General features: G+C 40.4%; 2 protein-coding genes across 10 annotated transcripts in view; both read right to left on the reverse strand.

The window, feature by feature from the left end:
- Positions 1-9,965, reverse strand: part of LOC112226979 (solute carrier organic anion transporter family member 5A1) — a 31,273-nt gene extending 21,308 nt beyond the window's left edge. Inside the window, exons 1-2 of one of the 3 annotated variants that reach the window (XM_024391722.2) lie at positions 9,442-9,965; positions 6,185-7,568 (exon numbers count right to left, since the gene is read on the reverse strand). In XM_024391722.2, the coding sequence (XP_024247490.1) occupies positions 6,185-7,151 (967 nt within the window). In that variant the 5' untranslated portion in view covers positions 7,152-7,568; positions 9,442-9,965. Of the gene's footprint in view, positions 1-6,184; positions 7,569-8,076; positions 8,229-9,437 lie in introns of those variants that run through there. The other 2 variants (XM_024391720.2, XM_024391721.2) reach the window with 2 other exon arrangements.
- A 1,832-nt stretch (positions 9,966-11,797) lies between these two features.
- The window catches only part of LOC112226980 (nuclear receptor coactivator 2), a 53,378-nt gene continuing 50,012 nt past the window's right edge, over positions 11,798-15,163 (reverse strand). For 6 of the 7 annotated variants that reach the window (XM_024391724.2, XM_024391729.2, XM_024391726.2 and 3 more), the window contains 2 exons: positions 14,600-14,692; positions 11,798-14,176 (listed from right to left, as the gene is read on the reverse strand). In XM_024391724.2, coding sequence (XP_024247492.1) covers positions 14,165-14,176; positions 14,600-14,692 — 105 coding nt within the window. In that variant the 3' untranslated portion in view covers positions 11,798-14,164. The remainder of the gene's footprint in view (positions 14,177-14,599; positions 14,693-15,163) is intronic. The other variant, XM_024391727.2, reaches the window with a different exon arrangement.

Genomic DNA, 15,163 nt, shown 5'->3' on the forward strand with positions numbered 1-15,163 from the left:
CAACAACAAAAATATGAAAGGTTAGAAGTTATAAGAAAACCTACCTCAGTCATCTGAATACCTAACCCTGGAATAGAGTTTTTATTTTCAGCGGGACAACTATACAACATTTAATGCCAAAGGTACACCAGAATGGTTTTCCAATAGGTGTTGAGTGTTCCGGAGTGGTCAGTCTCAGTCTATAACTATTATGCATGGAACTTTAGATAAACTTCTCCTTAATGCAACTGCTGTGTCAGATTTCAAAAAATCTTTACGGAAAAAGCATACCATGCAATAATCTGAGTATGGCGCTCAGAGATCAAACAAGCCAAAAAAGATACCCGCCATATTGTGCAGTCAACAGAAGTCAGAAATAACATAAATATTCACTTAAGTTTGATGATCTTCATCAGAATGCACTCCCAGGAATCCCAGTTCCACAATAAATGTTTGATTTGTTCGATAAAGTTAATAATTCATGTCCAAATACCTCCTTTTGTTAGGGCGTTTGGTAAACAAATCCAAACACGCGTGCAAGTCCAGCCGAAAGGTCGGCCGAAAAGTCCAAAAAGTTATATTACAGGTCGTAGAAACATGTGAAACGAAGTATAGAATCAATCTTTAGGATATTTTTATCATAAATCTTCAATAATGTTCCAACCAGAGAATTCCTTTGTCTGTAGAATAGCAATGGAACGCAAGCTAACTTTCACATGACCACATGTCACGAGCTCGTGGCAATCTGCCAGACACCTGGCTCATTCCTCTCATTCGGCCCCACCTCACGGTAAACATCAAACAAGGTTCTAAAGACTTGACATCTAGTGGAAGCCTTAGGAAGTGCAACATGACCAATATCCCACTGTATCTTCGATAGGCTATGAGTTGAAAACCTACAAACCTCAGATTTCCCACTTCCTGGTTGGATTTCACTCAGGTTTCGCCTGCCATATGAGTTCTGTTATACTCACAGACATCATTCAAACAGTTTTAGAAACTTCAGAGTGTTTTCTATCCGAATTTATAATCACGCGCTAGTGCACGTGACGTGACGCGAGCGGTGCAGTCAGCCTGTTATTGATATCACCGTCAATCAGTGTAGATAAAGGGGAGGAGACAGGTTACAAGATCTTTATGCCTTAGTTGAGACAATTTAGACATGGATTGTTTGTGTACCATTGAGGGTGAATGGGCAAAACAAAATATTTAAGTGCCTTTGAACAGGGTAGTAGGTGCCATGCGCACCGGTTTGAGTGTGTCAAGAACTGCAATGCTGCTGGGTTTCACACTCAAGTTTCCCGTGTGTATCAAGAATGGTCCACCACCCAAAGGACATCTAGTCAATTTGACACAAATGTGGGAAGCTTGGAGCCAACATGGACCAGCATCCCTGTGGAATGCTTCGACACCTTGTAGTCTATGCCCCGATGAATTGAGGCTGTTCTGAGGGAAAATGTGAGTGCAACTCAATATTAGGAAGGTGTTCCTAATGTTTTGTAAACTCAGTGCATGTTGCCCTAAGAGTTGTGCAGTTGACAGAATCTTATTCAAATGGGTTCACAGCTGTAATTGCTACCAAAAGTCCTTCCATCAAGTATCATCTCTGTGGTGGGAAGACATAGGCAATCAAGAAATGTTCATTTTTATAAATTTAGAAAATGGTTTTATAATTTCCCTTTCACTGTGAATTTGTGGAGCAGGTTGTTTAGATTGGTAGGGGGAAAAAAATCCAATTTAATCCCTTTTTATAATAGCATTAATTTTAAGGCAGTAAAATGTGTCAAAAAAAACTGTGCATAGACTTTCACTAGTCACTGTATGTGAAAGATGTTCTTACTGTATTAGGTCTACTTGAATTGCCACACATCTATTGCCAGTGCTGAGAGGCAATATCTTTTATTCTGTCTAATGATAAAAAGGTCTGTTAGATTTTTTTTCAGTATTCATCTCTCATGGAACACCCCCTCTTTTTGGGTCTGTTTCAACGTGTGCCTCTTTAAATAACATAACACTCAGAATAAAATAATATTTTGTTTCAGGATGATGTCAGACCACCCGTTCTTGTTCTTATATTGTTTGAAGTGCAGTCGCAGAAAATGTTGCATTTTGTTGGTCAGACATGTCCACACTCCTCATAATAACCTTACCTATGTACTAACTCTAGTAGCAACAAAATCTGCTACACTGAGATACATAACAGATTATATATAATCTCAGATTATATATAATCTCAGATTATATATACACTGTGTATACAATCTCAGATTATAGGATACTGCAGGCACCCTCTTAATCTGGTAAAGAACGTTGGTCATCTAGCCTTTTTTGGACTAACTATAGGTCCACTCTCTCATTTCCAAAGTTCATAAATGGCTCTTCCTGAAACTCCATGAACATATCATTTCTAAACCGTTGCTATATCACCCAACAGTCACATCCTGTCCTAACAGAGTAACTGTGGCTAACAGAGTAACTGTCTGTGGCTATACTGACCAGAGATCTGTCAAGGACCATTAGTGTTGTCCACTCTAGGCTGTCTCAAATGACACCTTATTCCCTATGTAGTTCACTACTTTAGACCAGAGCCCTGATGGGTGTCATTTGATAGTGTGTTCCAGCCAGGCGGGTGGGTCCTGATGGGCCACCCCCTCACATCCTGGCCAATGCATAACCAGCCACCATACTACTGGTTGGCACCAAAAGACAGACCGCATGATCAAAGCACCAAGTCCTTTGTGAAAAGGGCCGTCCACAAGAACATCATTAGAGACAGGGTTGAGGAGAAGAAAGGCGACTACGGGTTGTGTCCCAATTGGCACCCTTGGCTCTGGTCAAAATAGTGCAGTAATATACAGTGGGGCAAAAAAGTATTTAGTCAGCCACCAATTGTGCAAGTTCTCCCACTTAAAAAGATGAGAGAGGCCTGTAATTTTCATCATAGGTACACTTCAACTATGACAGAGAAAATAAGAAAAAAAATCCAGAAAAATCACATTGTAGGATTTTTTATGAATTTATTTGCAAATTATGGTGGAAAATAAGTATTTGGTCACCTACAAACAAGCAAGATTTCTGGCTCTCACAGACCTGTAACTTCTTCTTTAAGAGGCTCCTCTGTCCTCCAATCGTTACCTGTATTAATGGCACCTGTTTGAACTTGTTATCAGTATAAAATACACCTGTCCACAACCTCAAACAGTCACACTCCAAACTCCACTATGGCCAAGACCAAAGAGCTGTCAAAGGACACCAGAAACAAAATTGTAGACCTGCACCAGGCTGGGAAGACTGAATCTGCAATAGGTAAGCAGCTTGGTTTGAAGAAATCAACTGTGGGAGCAATTATTAGGAAATGGAAGACATACAAGACCACTGATAATCTCCCTCGATCTGGGGCTCCACGCAAGATCTCAGCCCGTGGGGTCAAAATGATCACAAGAACAGTGAGCAAAAATGCCAGAACCACATCTAGTGAATGACCTGCAGAGAGCTGGGACCAAAGTAACAAAGCCATCAGCAAGGGCATTGAAGATTAAATGTGGCTGGGTCTTTTAGCATGACAATGATCCCAAACACACCGCCCGGACAACGAAGGAGTGGCTTCGTAAGAAGCATTTCAAGGTCCTGGAGTGGCCTAGCCAGTCTCCAGATCTCAACCCCATAGAAAATCTTTGGAGGGAGTTGAAAGTCCGTGTTGCCAGCAACAGCCCCAAAACATCACTTTTTGCCCCACTGTGTGTGTGTATATATATATAAACAAAACAAAAATAGGGTGCCATTTGGGACACATCCTAGGAGCTAATCCCTTTGTGTAGGTTTTTTTCTGAGTGTAATGGAGGCAGGCACCAGGCCACCACAGAATACAAGCCTGTTTCACAACTAGTCTTTTCTTTCAGTGTTAAGGTCTTAATGAGTTCACATTGTTTCAGAGCACTGGAAGGAGAAGATCTAGGACGACAGTTGAAAGGGACAAGGATTGATTGAATAACCGAAGTCAAAGTAGCCAGGCCTCCCGAGTGGCACAGTGGTCTAAGGCACTGCAGCGAAGTTGCTAGCTGTGCCACTAGAGATCCTGGTTCGAATTTCGTATTGGACATGTGTATTGGAAGGCCTTGTGTATAGGCAGATGCAGGTGGAAAGCCAGCTAGAATGGCTAATGCTACTTTGTGATGTTGCGCCCAGCATTCAGCAGAGGTAAACAGGCTGCTGCAACCTGATTGGCTGAACGCAGTGTGTAACAGCCGGAAAATGTGGTTATATTAAAGACGGTACGCATATTTTTCCTGTTTTCGTCCGGCGGCACGTCATGAAAGCTAGTTAATGAGGAAACTCATACCTTTGTAGCCTTCGTGTTGGATGTTATGTACGAACAAGTCGTTGGAGACAAGTGTATTACCAGCTGAGCACATTAAGCCTAGACGATACTGGAGATCTAGTGCCCACTAGCAGCTGCCTAGACTAATTCTGGAGCCCTATTTTAACAGTAAAATATAACAATAGCATAATTGTCTACCCAAAATGCATGACAATCACTGGATTAGGTTGCACATTCATATTTTGCATCACAACATGAAAAGATGATTAAACAACTTATTTCTTCAACACCCTCTCAGTAATCTCTGGGCTCAACATTAACGCTTGTAGGCTTGCAAGAAGAAAATAAAAAAATTGTTGGACAAGTAGATTTAAGTTGTCAAAATGGACAAGTAAATAAACAAGTTCATGCAATAATCACAATATCAAAGTATCAGGCTATTCCGATCAGAATTGGATCAACGCGTCCTCCGGATGCGATGTGTTGGCCACTGTCCTTCCAATCACTGCAGAGGCCATCGGAGCATAATTATAGTTCTGCATTGGCAGGCATGAGTAGTCTTTCAACCATGCAGTCGTGAGACGTGTTTGAGTTCAAAGCGAGCCTAGTGTGTGCGCACATTTGTTGATATGCATTGCTGGTTAGTGAGTTATTTGCTCAGTTAAAGCACATTTTTAGTCAGCAATGAAAATCCTGGAAAAGTCATGGTGTGTGCATCACCTGTGTATGTGCCAGTGGGCCGTTGAGAGAGGAGACATTGCACAGCAGGTAAAATAATGATATACTGCACAACAGACTACCTAGATCGCCAATTCAAAACATTGTGTAGTTTGGCTGGTAATCTTGCTTGTTAACTATTTAGCATGCATTAATGTCATTGTCATGTCCTAAAATACCTTTCCACCGGTACTCGAGAATAACCGCAAATGGCCAGTTGATACAGGTGCACAGTTGATGAAACCAATGCTGCATACTCCAGTTGTAGAACAGTCTCAAGAGCTCAAAATTGGGTGTTAACAAATAATACTGACACTGTTGCTAAGCTAGGATTCTCCTCCATTCAATATTGGCCACATAATTCTGACAAAGTAAAACAAATATTCCTGGAAAAGCCTAATGTACAAGTAACTATGCTGTCAAGATCTACCCTGAACATTTTAGCCCTACAAATAGACAAACATGTGAAGTCAGTAGCTACACCTCCCAACTCAGCCATTTGATCCCTGGTTCGCTGAATGAGTGAATTATATCATGAAGACATAACAAGTATTTGGTTGTGATTGTAATGCTGCCGGATGGAAAACCATTCTCCAGGAAAGCTACTGGGTATGCAGGCTTTTGCTTCAGCTCTGCTCAAACACACTGTAAAAAAATAAACAAATCAGCTACTCAACAGGACCTTGATAAGCAGACTTGTGTTTGATGAGCACGGTTGGATCAAAAGCCTGCACACCCAGTAGCGCTCCAGATGGAGGGTTGACAGATCACATGTGTTTTATACAGTAGCCCATCAGTGCAGTTAAGTGCCTTGCCCAAGGCCACAAGGGCAGGAGATATAATTCATTGTATCAGAGACCAGCAACCATCCATCGTCTAGTGATAATAATCAATGTTATTTTGTGAAGTGGTTCCTTCCGTCAACCAACCTACTTTTCTATTGCGTGATACCGGAAAAGAATAATGGTGCAACCAAATCACGGAATGCTGCAACCAACTGAAAAACTTAGTGGTACCAGTGCCACCAGGGGAAAATGTTAGTCTCGTGCCCTGGGCCTGATCAATACATACATTTGCTAGCTGAGCTACCCTCCTTACGTCATAGTAGAATATTAACTTTGGTTGTAATCTTCACATCTTTCAAACCCCATGACAGACACAGTTACTTACCAAGATAAAGTGAGGCGTTCTCTTTCTTGACATTGTCGTCCAGGTAGGTGGGTCCCAGGGTGTAGATGGGTGTCGACCCCATACCCACCAGGATCTGTGCTATGATGAATAGGGCCACGTACAGGTTGTGTTCATTACCCTCTTGGTCTCTGGGGCAGGAGGACAAATCCAGGAAGTCCTTGCCACTGCCATTGTGGTTCATACACAGGCCCTCGTTGCCCCGTGATGAGTTCACCTCCAGGATTTGGTACGGAGGGGAGATGAAGTGAGGCAAGGAGAAGAGTGCTGCTCCGACGGCTATAAACACTGCACCCACGGCCAACCATCTGGGCCTTTGCCCTCGGCCTCCGAAGTAACTGATGAAGACCACCACCAGCAGACTGCCTATGTCAAAGCAGCTGACGAGCAGACCAGACTCAGAGCTCCGGAGGCTGTACCTCTTCTCTATGGTGGTGATGACACTGCTAAGGTAGCCAGACACCATCAGTGACTGGATAAATGTCAGGTAGCACATGCAGCATAAAAAACAGCGAGAGTCTTCGAGAATCACACTCATGTATTTCCTAGTGGGTAAACGCATCAGGGGTAGTCTTGAGGCATTTTTACGCCTGGGTTTGCTGACCTGCGTCTCTGTGTTAAATGAAAGACTCATCCCCACCACACTAGACCTGGAAGGGGAATAGTTAACATTAGTCCTGGTGGGCGATTCAGGTAAAGGTTGGTTCAGGTTGATCCTCTGTGGGAGTTGGATGAATTCAGTACTCTTCTCCTCCGTTATTGACACCTGTTGCTGCAAAGACTTGGTCAACAAGGCCTTGCTATGCTGGCCTGAGTCATTTAGAGTGGGCAAACTTTTGGACTTGAAGTTACTCCCAGCAGGGTACTGATTTTGACTCAATAACTCATGATCCATTTGAAGGTGTTCTGACAGTTCATTCCCTGTCTCTTTGTGGTCACCGGAAGCCATTGTGTTTTGTAGTTGTTGAGCTGGCTGAATTTACAAGTGTAGGTTTAAAAGTCCAATCACTGCATTTCTGACACTATAATATAGACATTTCATCCAGTAAAAAAAAAAAAGATTCAGGCTGCAAGTCAGGCCCAATGAAATTGAGAAAATATGGCCATATGGTTTCTGCATTGGCTTATCAGTGTTGCTGCCTCTGTTTATCTCGCAAACACTTGTGCTCTGCCAGCATGTGATTCTGAGCTCGAGGCCGCTAGTTTCGTTGACTCTCACGCCTTCAGCTAGCAAGATTTGCTGCAGGATCTCACCATCACTACTTGGCAGGTGGTGGAGGATGTTGGTGTTTTGAGTCAAGCAGAAAGAAAATGGCAGACATGGGCAGATGACACAGTGGTGTTGACATGGTTCCCTTGGAATCACCTTCAATTAAGAAAAAAAAAAAAAGGTACATTTCACACATATTGAATGTTTTCACCTCCCTCCATACACTCTAGTTAGATGTCATCATTGTCAAACTATATAGGGTTAGGGTTCCCACACTGCCATATTTTTTCATGTTTTACAGCACTTGTTTACACAGGACAATCAACCACCTGTTCTAATTAGCCATCAAAGCGTCTCTGAACATCGATGAGTAACGAAAGGAGAATGCCAGAATAGTGTTGTAAATGAAACCGTATATAGCAAATGTATATTTTGCATTTCTGAAATTATTTTGATGTGAAAGTATGTTTCCAAAACCATATCGCAAGTGAGAATCATTGAAGTTTATAAACGTTCAGAGTTTCGGGATTGTATGTAGTTCACATGGAGCCAGATTAGCTACACCAGAATGTGATTTAACCAAATATTTTTTTGTATCGATTACTGAGAGTTACAGGTTAGGTACTGTTTGGTGTAGCAGATCTTTCTTTTTTTTTATACCAACCTTAACTTGGCGATACCATCGTTGTTCTCTATTAGGCCTAACATGCAGATTCTAAAATGTTACAGGTGGTGCGTTTGAATTTAGAAAATGCTCGGTTAAAGTAATTGTTTTGCTCCATGAAGTAATACAACAATGTGTACGCCGCCATCTTGTCAATTTTAAATATTGAGTGAGTTCTATTACGCTGGCCCCGGTTGAACCGGGCAATGGCCTGTAACATCATTGGGCGAAAGAGGAGAGGCGCGCCCTTCTCAAATCAAACAGTAAAATCTGCACCAATCGGACATGTTGTCAACAAGGCAGCATGGTGCATCATCCAGAAACATACATTTTCATTGGGAAGGCAGATAAAGCGTTTTATATCAAAAGCAATCATTTCTGGGTGTGAAAAGGCAGAATCATGCTTACATCGCTTTTTTTTTTAAATCCTCCGTGAGGAGGAGTTTGGTTCGGGTGAAAAGTGCTTTGCATTAGTTTTCGAACTGGGTGCCCCACTCTGGCTCACGCCGAGAGTCTGCTCAGTTCCAAAACTAATGCAAATCACTTTTCACCCGAACCAAACTCCTCCCCACGGGGTAACCCGGGCCAGATAGACTACATCTCTCATTCGTAGGGACAGGTGGGTCCACCCCAAAGTGCGGCATGTCATTATGACACGTACCTGTCTAAATAGAACGAGAAAATATTTGAAAGACAAGATAGCAGCATACACATTGTAGGGTTTATTTATTGAACAAAACAATTATTTTTACTTGAATAATGGAGCATTTTCTAAATTCAAACACCACCTGCAACTGGACGTTTAAGATAACGTTACATGTTTGGCCAAATCGAGAACGAAGATAACTAGCATCGCCAAGGTAGGTCGAAAATGATCTGTTACACCACCAAACAGTAGGTACACCTGTAACTCCCGGTAATGGATAGGAAAAATATTTATTAAATCACATTATCTGGTGTAACAATCTGTAGCTATAGCCAGCTGTGGTCGATGCGTCCAGCTGAGAACCCAAAGCAGGGGAAGCTGTAAACCCTTGGCTTCTCCAGAGGCAACGTTAACGAGTAGCTAGGTACTGTAACTACCAGTACCTAGACATGAAAACGAACAAATTAAACCAGTCTTGACATTGAATAAAAACGGACATGTTACTAAAAAACGGTGACTGGCTAGTTAGCATTTACCGACGTGAACCTGTTTTCAATCACAATCCCCAGAGTAGGCATAGCCTACCATTACGCGAACTAACCAAAAACCGCGGCTAGCTCTGGTGAACTGCTGATGATCTGCTGGTGGCAGGTTTGTAGCTCGCGTTGTAGTAATGAATGAAAACGTTTAACGTTGGCTTACACATTTTACTTACCAACCTGACGATTTTAAGCAATATCAGGGTCCTTAATTCCTACGAAAATCCAATTTGACGGCCGTTATCAAATTGCACCAGATAAAACCATCGTCATCCTATACCGTAGAAAGCTGTACATTATAACCCTCTCACTGAAGAGCATCTGAGATGTTTACCACAACTCAGGTTATAGGCTTCTGCAGCGTCCGACTGAGTGAGCCACCTTATTGGTTCGATTTTACTGGGGCGGAAGTGTCGTCGGGAGGGAGAGGGGGGAGTTGCCCCTAAAATCCGATATAGAATCAGCTTATTGTACAAAGCCCAGTACTTGACCATACAGCTGTTAATGGTCACTGCAGATTTATGATCACTTGTCGGTTTGCTCCTGCATCTGGCACCTGCCAGTGATAACATCCTCTCAGTTCATGCGTGACTTTGTTGCATTCGGAAACATGTTCACTTCCTACAATTTTTTTAAAATACTGATATAGTAGCATTTACCAGCTTTACTGGATGGCAGGTCATTTCCAGTGGTGTAAGTTAAAAATACTTGAAAGTAATACTTAGTTTTGTTTGGTATCTGTGCTTGGATGGCCCAACCATGTGGTGATGTACAGTACCAGTCAAAAGTTTGGAGACGGCTACTCATTCAAGAGTTTTGATTTATTTTTACTATTTTCTACGTTGTAGAATATAGTGAAGACATCAAAACTATGAAATAACACATATGGAATCATGTAGTAACCAAAAAAGTGTTTTTAAAAATCTAAATATATTTTAGATGAGATTCTTCAAAGTCGCCACCCTTTGCCTTGATGACAGTTTTGCACACTCTTGGCATTCTCTCAACCAGCTTCATGAGGTAGTCACCTGGAATGCATCTCAATTAACAGGTGTGCCTTGTTAAAAGTTCATTTGTGGAATTTCATTCCTTCTTAATGCATTTGAGCCAATCATTTGTGACAAGGTAGGGTTGGTATACAGAAGACAGCCCTATTTGGTAAAAGACCAAGTACATATGTTAAGAACAGCTCAAATCAGCAAAGAGAAATGACAGTCCATCATTACTTTAAGACATGAAGGTCAGCCAATACAGAAAAATTCAACAACTTTGAAAGTTTCTTAAACTGCAGTCGCAAAAACCGTCAAGCGCTATGATGAAACTGGCTCTCATGAGGACGGCCACAGGAAAGGAAGACCCAGAGTTACCTCTAATGAATTTACCCTCTGCAGTAGTTACCAGCCTCAGAAATCGGCAATTAACTGCACCTCAGATGCAGCCCAAATAAATGTATGGTCAAATTGCTGCAAAGAAACCACACCAATAAGAAGAGACTTGCTTGGGCCAAGAAACACGAGCAATGGACATTAGACCGGTGGAAATCTGTCCTTTGGTCTGATGAGTCCAAATTTTTGGTTCCAACCGCCGTGTCTTTGTGAGACGTAGAGTAGGTGAATGGATGAGCTCCGCATGTGTGGTTCCCACCGTGAAGCGTGGAGGTGGTGTGATGGTACTTTGCTGGTGACACTGTCAGCGATTTATTTAGAATTCAAGGCACACTTAACCAGCATGGCTACCACAGCATTCTGCAGCGATATGCCATCCCATCTAGTTTGCGCTTAGTGGGACTATCATTTGTTTTCAACAGGACAATGACCCAAAACACACCTCCAGGCTGTGTAAGGGCTATTTGACCAATAAGGAGAGTGATGCATCAGATGACCTGGCCTCCACAATCACCCGACTTTAACCCAATTGGGATGGTTTGGGATGAGTTGGAGAACAGAGTGAAGGAAAAGCAGTCAACAAGTGCTCAGCATGTGGGATCTCGGTCAAGACTGTTGAATCATTCCAGGTGACTACCTCATGAAGCTGGTTAAGAGAATGCCAGGAGTGTTCAGTGTGGCTACTTTGAAAAATATTTTGATTTCTTTAACACTTTTTTGGTTTCATAGTGAAGACAAACTATTTTCTACAATGTAGAAAAGTTCAAAGAAAAAACATTGAGGTGTCCAAACTTGACTTGTACTGTATGTCAAACACATAAATGTATTCATTCAAGATCTATGATAACCTTAAATTGGGGTAGTATTTCAACCGTTGTTTGGGAAATATTAAACTTGTCAAACTTTACATTAAGTTGCAACGATACCATGTAACACATGCACAGTATCTTACAGTTAGCCAAACGTACAACTAACTGATTTGATCATTTGTTCAGTCTTATTACAATTCAGTTTAATGTGGTTTCGTGTGCAACTGAATAATTTCATTCTGGAAACCTTCATTAAATGTCTTACCAAAACTGTCAACCATGTGTCTTTTATGGGACAGTGACATGAATTGTAGACCAAGTCAATCAGTAATTACACATCAATCAACAATAAAAAATAATTTATTTACAATGCATAAATCATAAATTAGCAAGCGGCATTGGCAAAAGCAATATTAGTCAACAGCTTGCATAAGGTGTAAATAAAACTTTTTACATAAATGCTCCCCCTCTGGATAAACATTGATGCAGGTGAACAGTGATATTTAATATGAACATCACACCTCGAAAAACATCTCTGAACTGCAACACTGAGCTTTCTACACAAAAACTCATGTTTTACAATATTGCTTTGATTTACCATTGTTTACATACTCATCTTAGTCAAAATATGAAACAATTGTACAAATAATAATAATAAAACCCACTGATCACAAATAAAATGTGGGGGAAAGAAAAATCTGAAAAAAAAAACAGGGGTGTAGTAGTCTAACCATAGCACAAGTCTGCGTCTGAAATTGCACCCTATTCCCTATATAGTGCCCTAGAGGCCCTGCTCAAAAGTAGTGCACTATATATAGTTAATATGGTGCCACTTCAGATACGGCCACTGAGTAACAATGCACTCTTCAGTATTGTCACTTCACTATACATATATGATACAACTTTCAACTTCACAGCAATACACATGACAGAAAAACAGATCTAAGGCATTATGCTAGGTCTTTAGCATGTTAAGGTACTTGAATGTAATATTTACCAATTGATAAAATAACAAACTATAAATTAATAATACATTTTACAACAAAGAAAAGTCTTGATCAGTCAGAACTGAAGAAAAAAAGCAATTCAATTCAACCAAACTTTGTGTTATATTTGTATGCAATCTCTTTCCTTAAAACTTATCATGATTGCCAAAATGCATGCTTAAAGTCTGTTAACACAGTAACACTTCATGGCTTAAGTTTATTTTAAAAGGTAGTAATAACATCTTTGGATTTGCAATGAGAGCAGTGCATCATTCTATAAGTTGTTATTTTTGAATATATATATATATATCAGAGCATCCTAATCTTCAAACTTTGCCCAACTCTTTAATAATGCCTTGTTTAGGAAAATGTTTAATTAATTGGGAGAAATTGGCCATCACAAACAATTAGAAATATCCTTTGCATCGTCAGAGTGACATCATAATAACCAGTGCAAATCTACAAAATAGATATTTTCTGGCCACACATTTTTAAACACATGATTATGTGAGCCCAACGTCATTTCAGTGTTTGCAGACAATTTGGAATTTTCACATTCTACAAAAAAAAAAAATAGAAATTCTATGAGTTCATATTTGCTATGTGTTTACAGACGATAAACAAAAATGGGAATAGTACAGGAATATGGCTTGAAAAATACATATTACCTGTTCATTTTACACTTCCAGCTTTTTTTTTTATAGGGCAGCACACAAAATCAAACACAGTCAGAACACCCTAAAGTATTCACTTATGCCTGTTGGTAGGTCTGTCCATTCCTTTCATTGTGATGAGGTGAAGTGCAAGGAAAAATCCTTATGCAAATTGGTTGAAACCCTGATAAACAGTCGTTAGTTAATCCAACACAAAAGGTATGACTGTGAAGTCATATTTCAGTGGTCGTAACACCAGGCTAGAGAGAAAAAAAAAACATCTTAATTAATCTATACTGTAATATATACAAAACTATGAACATTCACCTTTATACATATCGCAGCAGGGTGATTCATTTGACAATTTCATCTGAAATTACAGGACCTAAAATATGTAATTCAAATAGACAATAAGGTACCATTAAGGGATACTTGTTAAGAAACTTAACACTTGCCCCCTTTTTATAGTTTCATACAAAGAAAGTTTCTCAAGTTTAAAAACTATAAATACCTGTAAAACATTTATTTTAAACCTTTCAAGTGACTACTTTAGTCAGGCTTTACAATGTAACCATTCAAAATCATTGTATAGTTTATGCTCTTCAAACCATTTATAATATCACTTATTTAATTTTTGAAATCATGTGATATAATTTTGTCTCACACCTGTGCATACAAAGAAACGATCAGACAAAGAAAATATTGTTATTAAGAAAATACCTAAAAGAGTAAAGAGAGCATTTTCAGAGTTGAGCCATAGTCTGCGTTCTATCCCCTGAAATGAATACATTTATCTGACCAGATGCCTGCTGACAGGATCAGTTTTGCTTCTATATTGTGTGAGTATGAGTCCATTATATATATATATACACATATATACGTGTGTGTGTGTGCAAGTGTCTGTGTGTGTGTCTGTGTGTAGCCTATTTGGGAAGGACCTAAGTCACACTAAGGTGAATGCGGTTGGTTGGTTCATGGAGAACTGCAGGAGCGCCTTGATTGGTTGGATGCCAGTGTTTTCATTGGGTGTTGACCTTTTGTAAACCGTGTTGTCCAACAATAGACCGGGGTCAGCAATAGTTCTGAAAAAGAAATATTTCTTTGATTTAAACAAGGCAACATTTCAGTTGATTACTATACTGCCCCCCTTAGGCCAATCAGTGTAATATTGTAAATGCCAGATCTCTATGGCAAGACACATCATTCACCCAAGTTTAGTCAAAATTGGGCCAGTGGAGTCAGATATCACATCTAACTAATATAGGACCGGACGGAGACAGATCCAGTCTCTCACCCGATTTCATTGTGGGGGACAAAAGGGCAGAATTGAGTGAAATATGACTGACAACATTCTAAAGAGACACAGGTGATTATAAGGACATGGGAAGAAGGCCCTCAATGACAAATCGGTGCTGTCTGTTTAGATGTGTAAACGTTTTTAAATACACTAATCCCTAATGTCGGGCAGACAACAACAGAAGAACAGAAGATGAAACGTTACTCACTGGAGTTGCGTCACCTTGTGTTAACATGTCAATTCCAGCCAACTGGTCTAGAATGATGCTATCCCTTCGTCTCAAGGCATTATCATGATTCACCTGTGGTAGTAGGAACACCCAAAGACTTGTTTGATGTTCCACTACATCACCACACTACGGCTGCCTCCCAAACGGCACCCTCTTCCTTATACAGTGCCTTTGGAAAGAAACTCAGACCGCTTGACTTTTTCCACATTTTGTTTCGTTACAGCTTTATTCTAAAATGGATTAAATAAAACAATTTCCTCAGCAATACCCCATGTGCAGAAAAACTCATTCTGATTGGCTGGGCCCTGGCTCCCAAGTGGGTTGGACTATGCCCTCCCAGACCAACCCTGTCCAGTCGTGTGAGGCCCTCCTAATTCATTATTTCTATTGACTGACTGACTTCCTTACAGGAACTGTAACTGAGTAAATCTTTGAAAATGTTGCATGTTGCATTTATATTTTTGTTCAGTGTATTTCCTGTTACCAAGTCATTTACGGTTTATACATCTTTAGTTTTTCCATGTGGACCAATTTACCTGTGAA

The sequence above is a fragment of the Oncorhynchus tshawytscha genome, linkage group LG28 (assembly GCF_018296145.1).
Source record: "Oncorhynchus tshawytscha isolate Ot180627B linkage group LG28, Otsh_v2.0, whole genome shotgun sequence".
Classification (NCBI taxonomy): domain Eukaryota; kingdom Metazoa; phylum Chordata; class Actinopteri; order Salmoniformes; family Salmonidae; genus Oncorhynchus; species Oncorhynchus tshawytscha.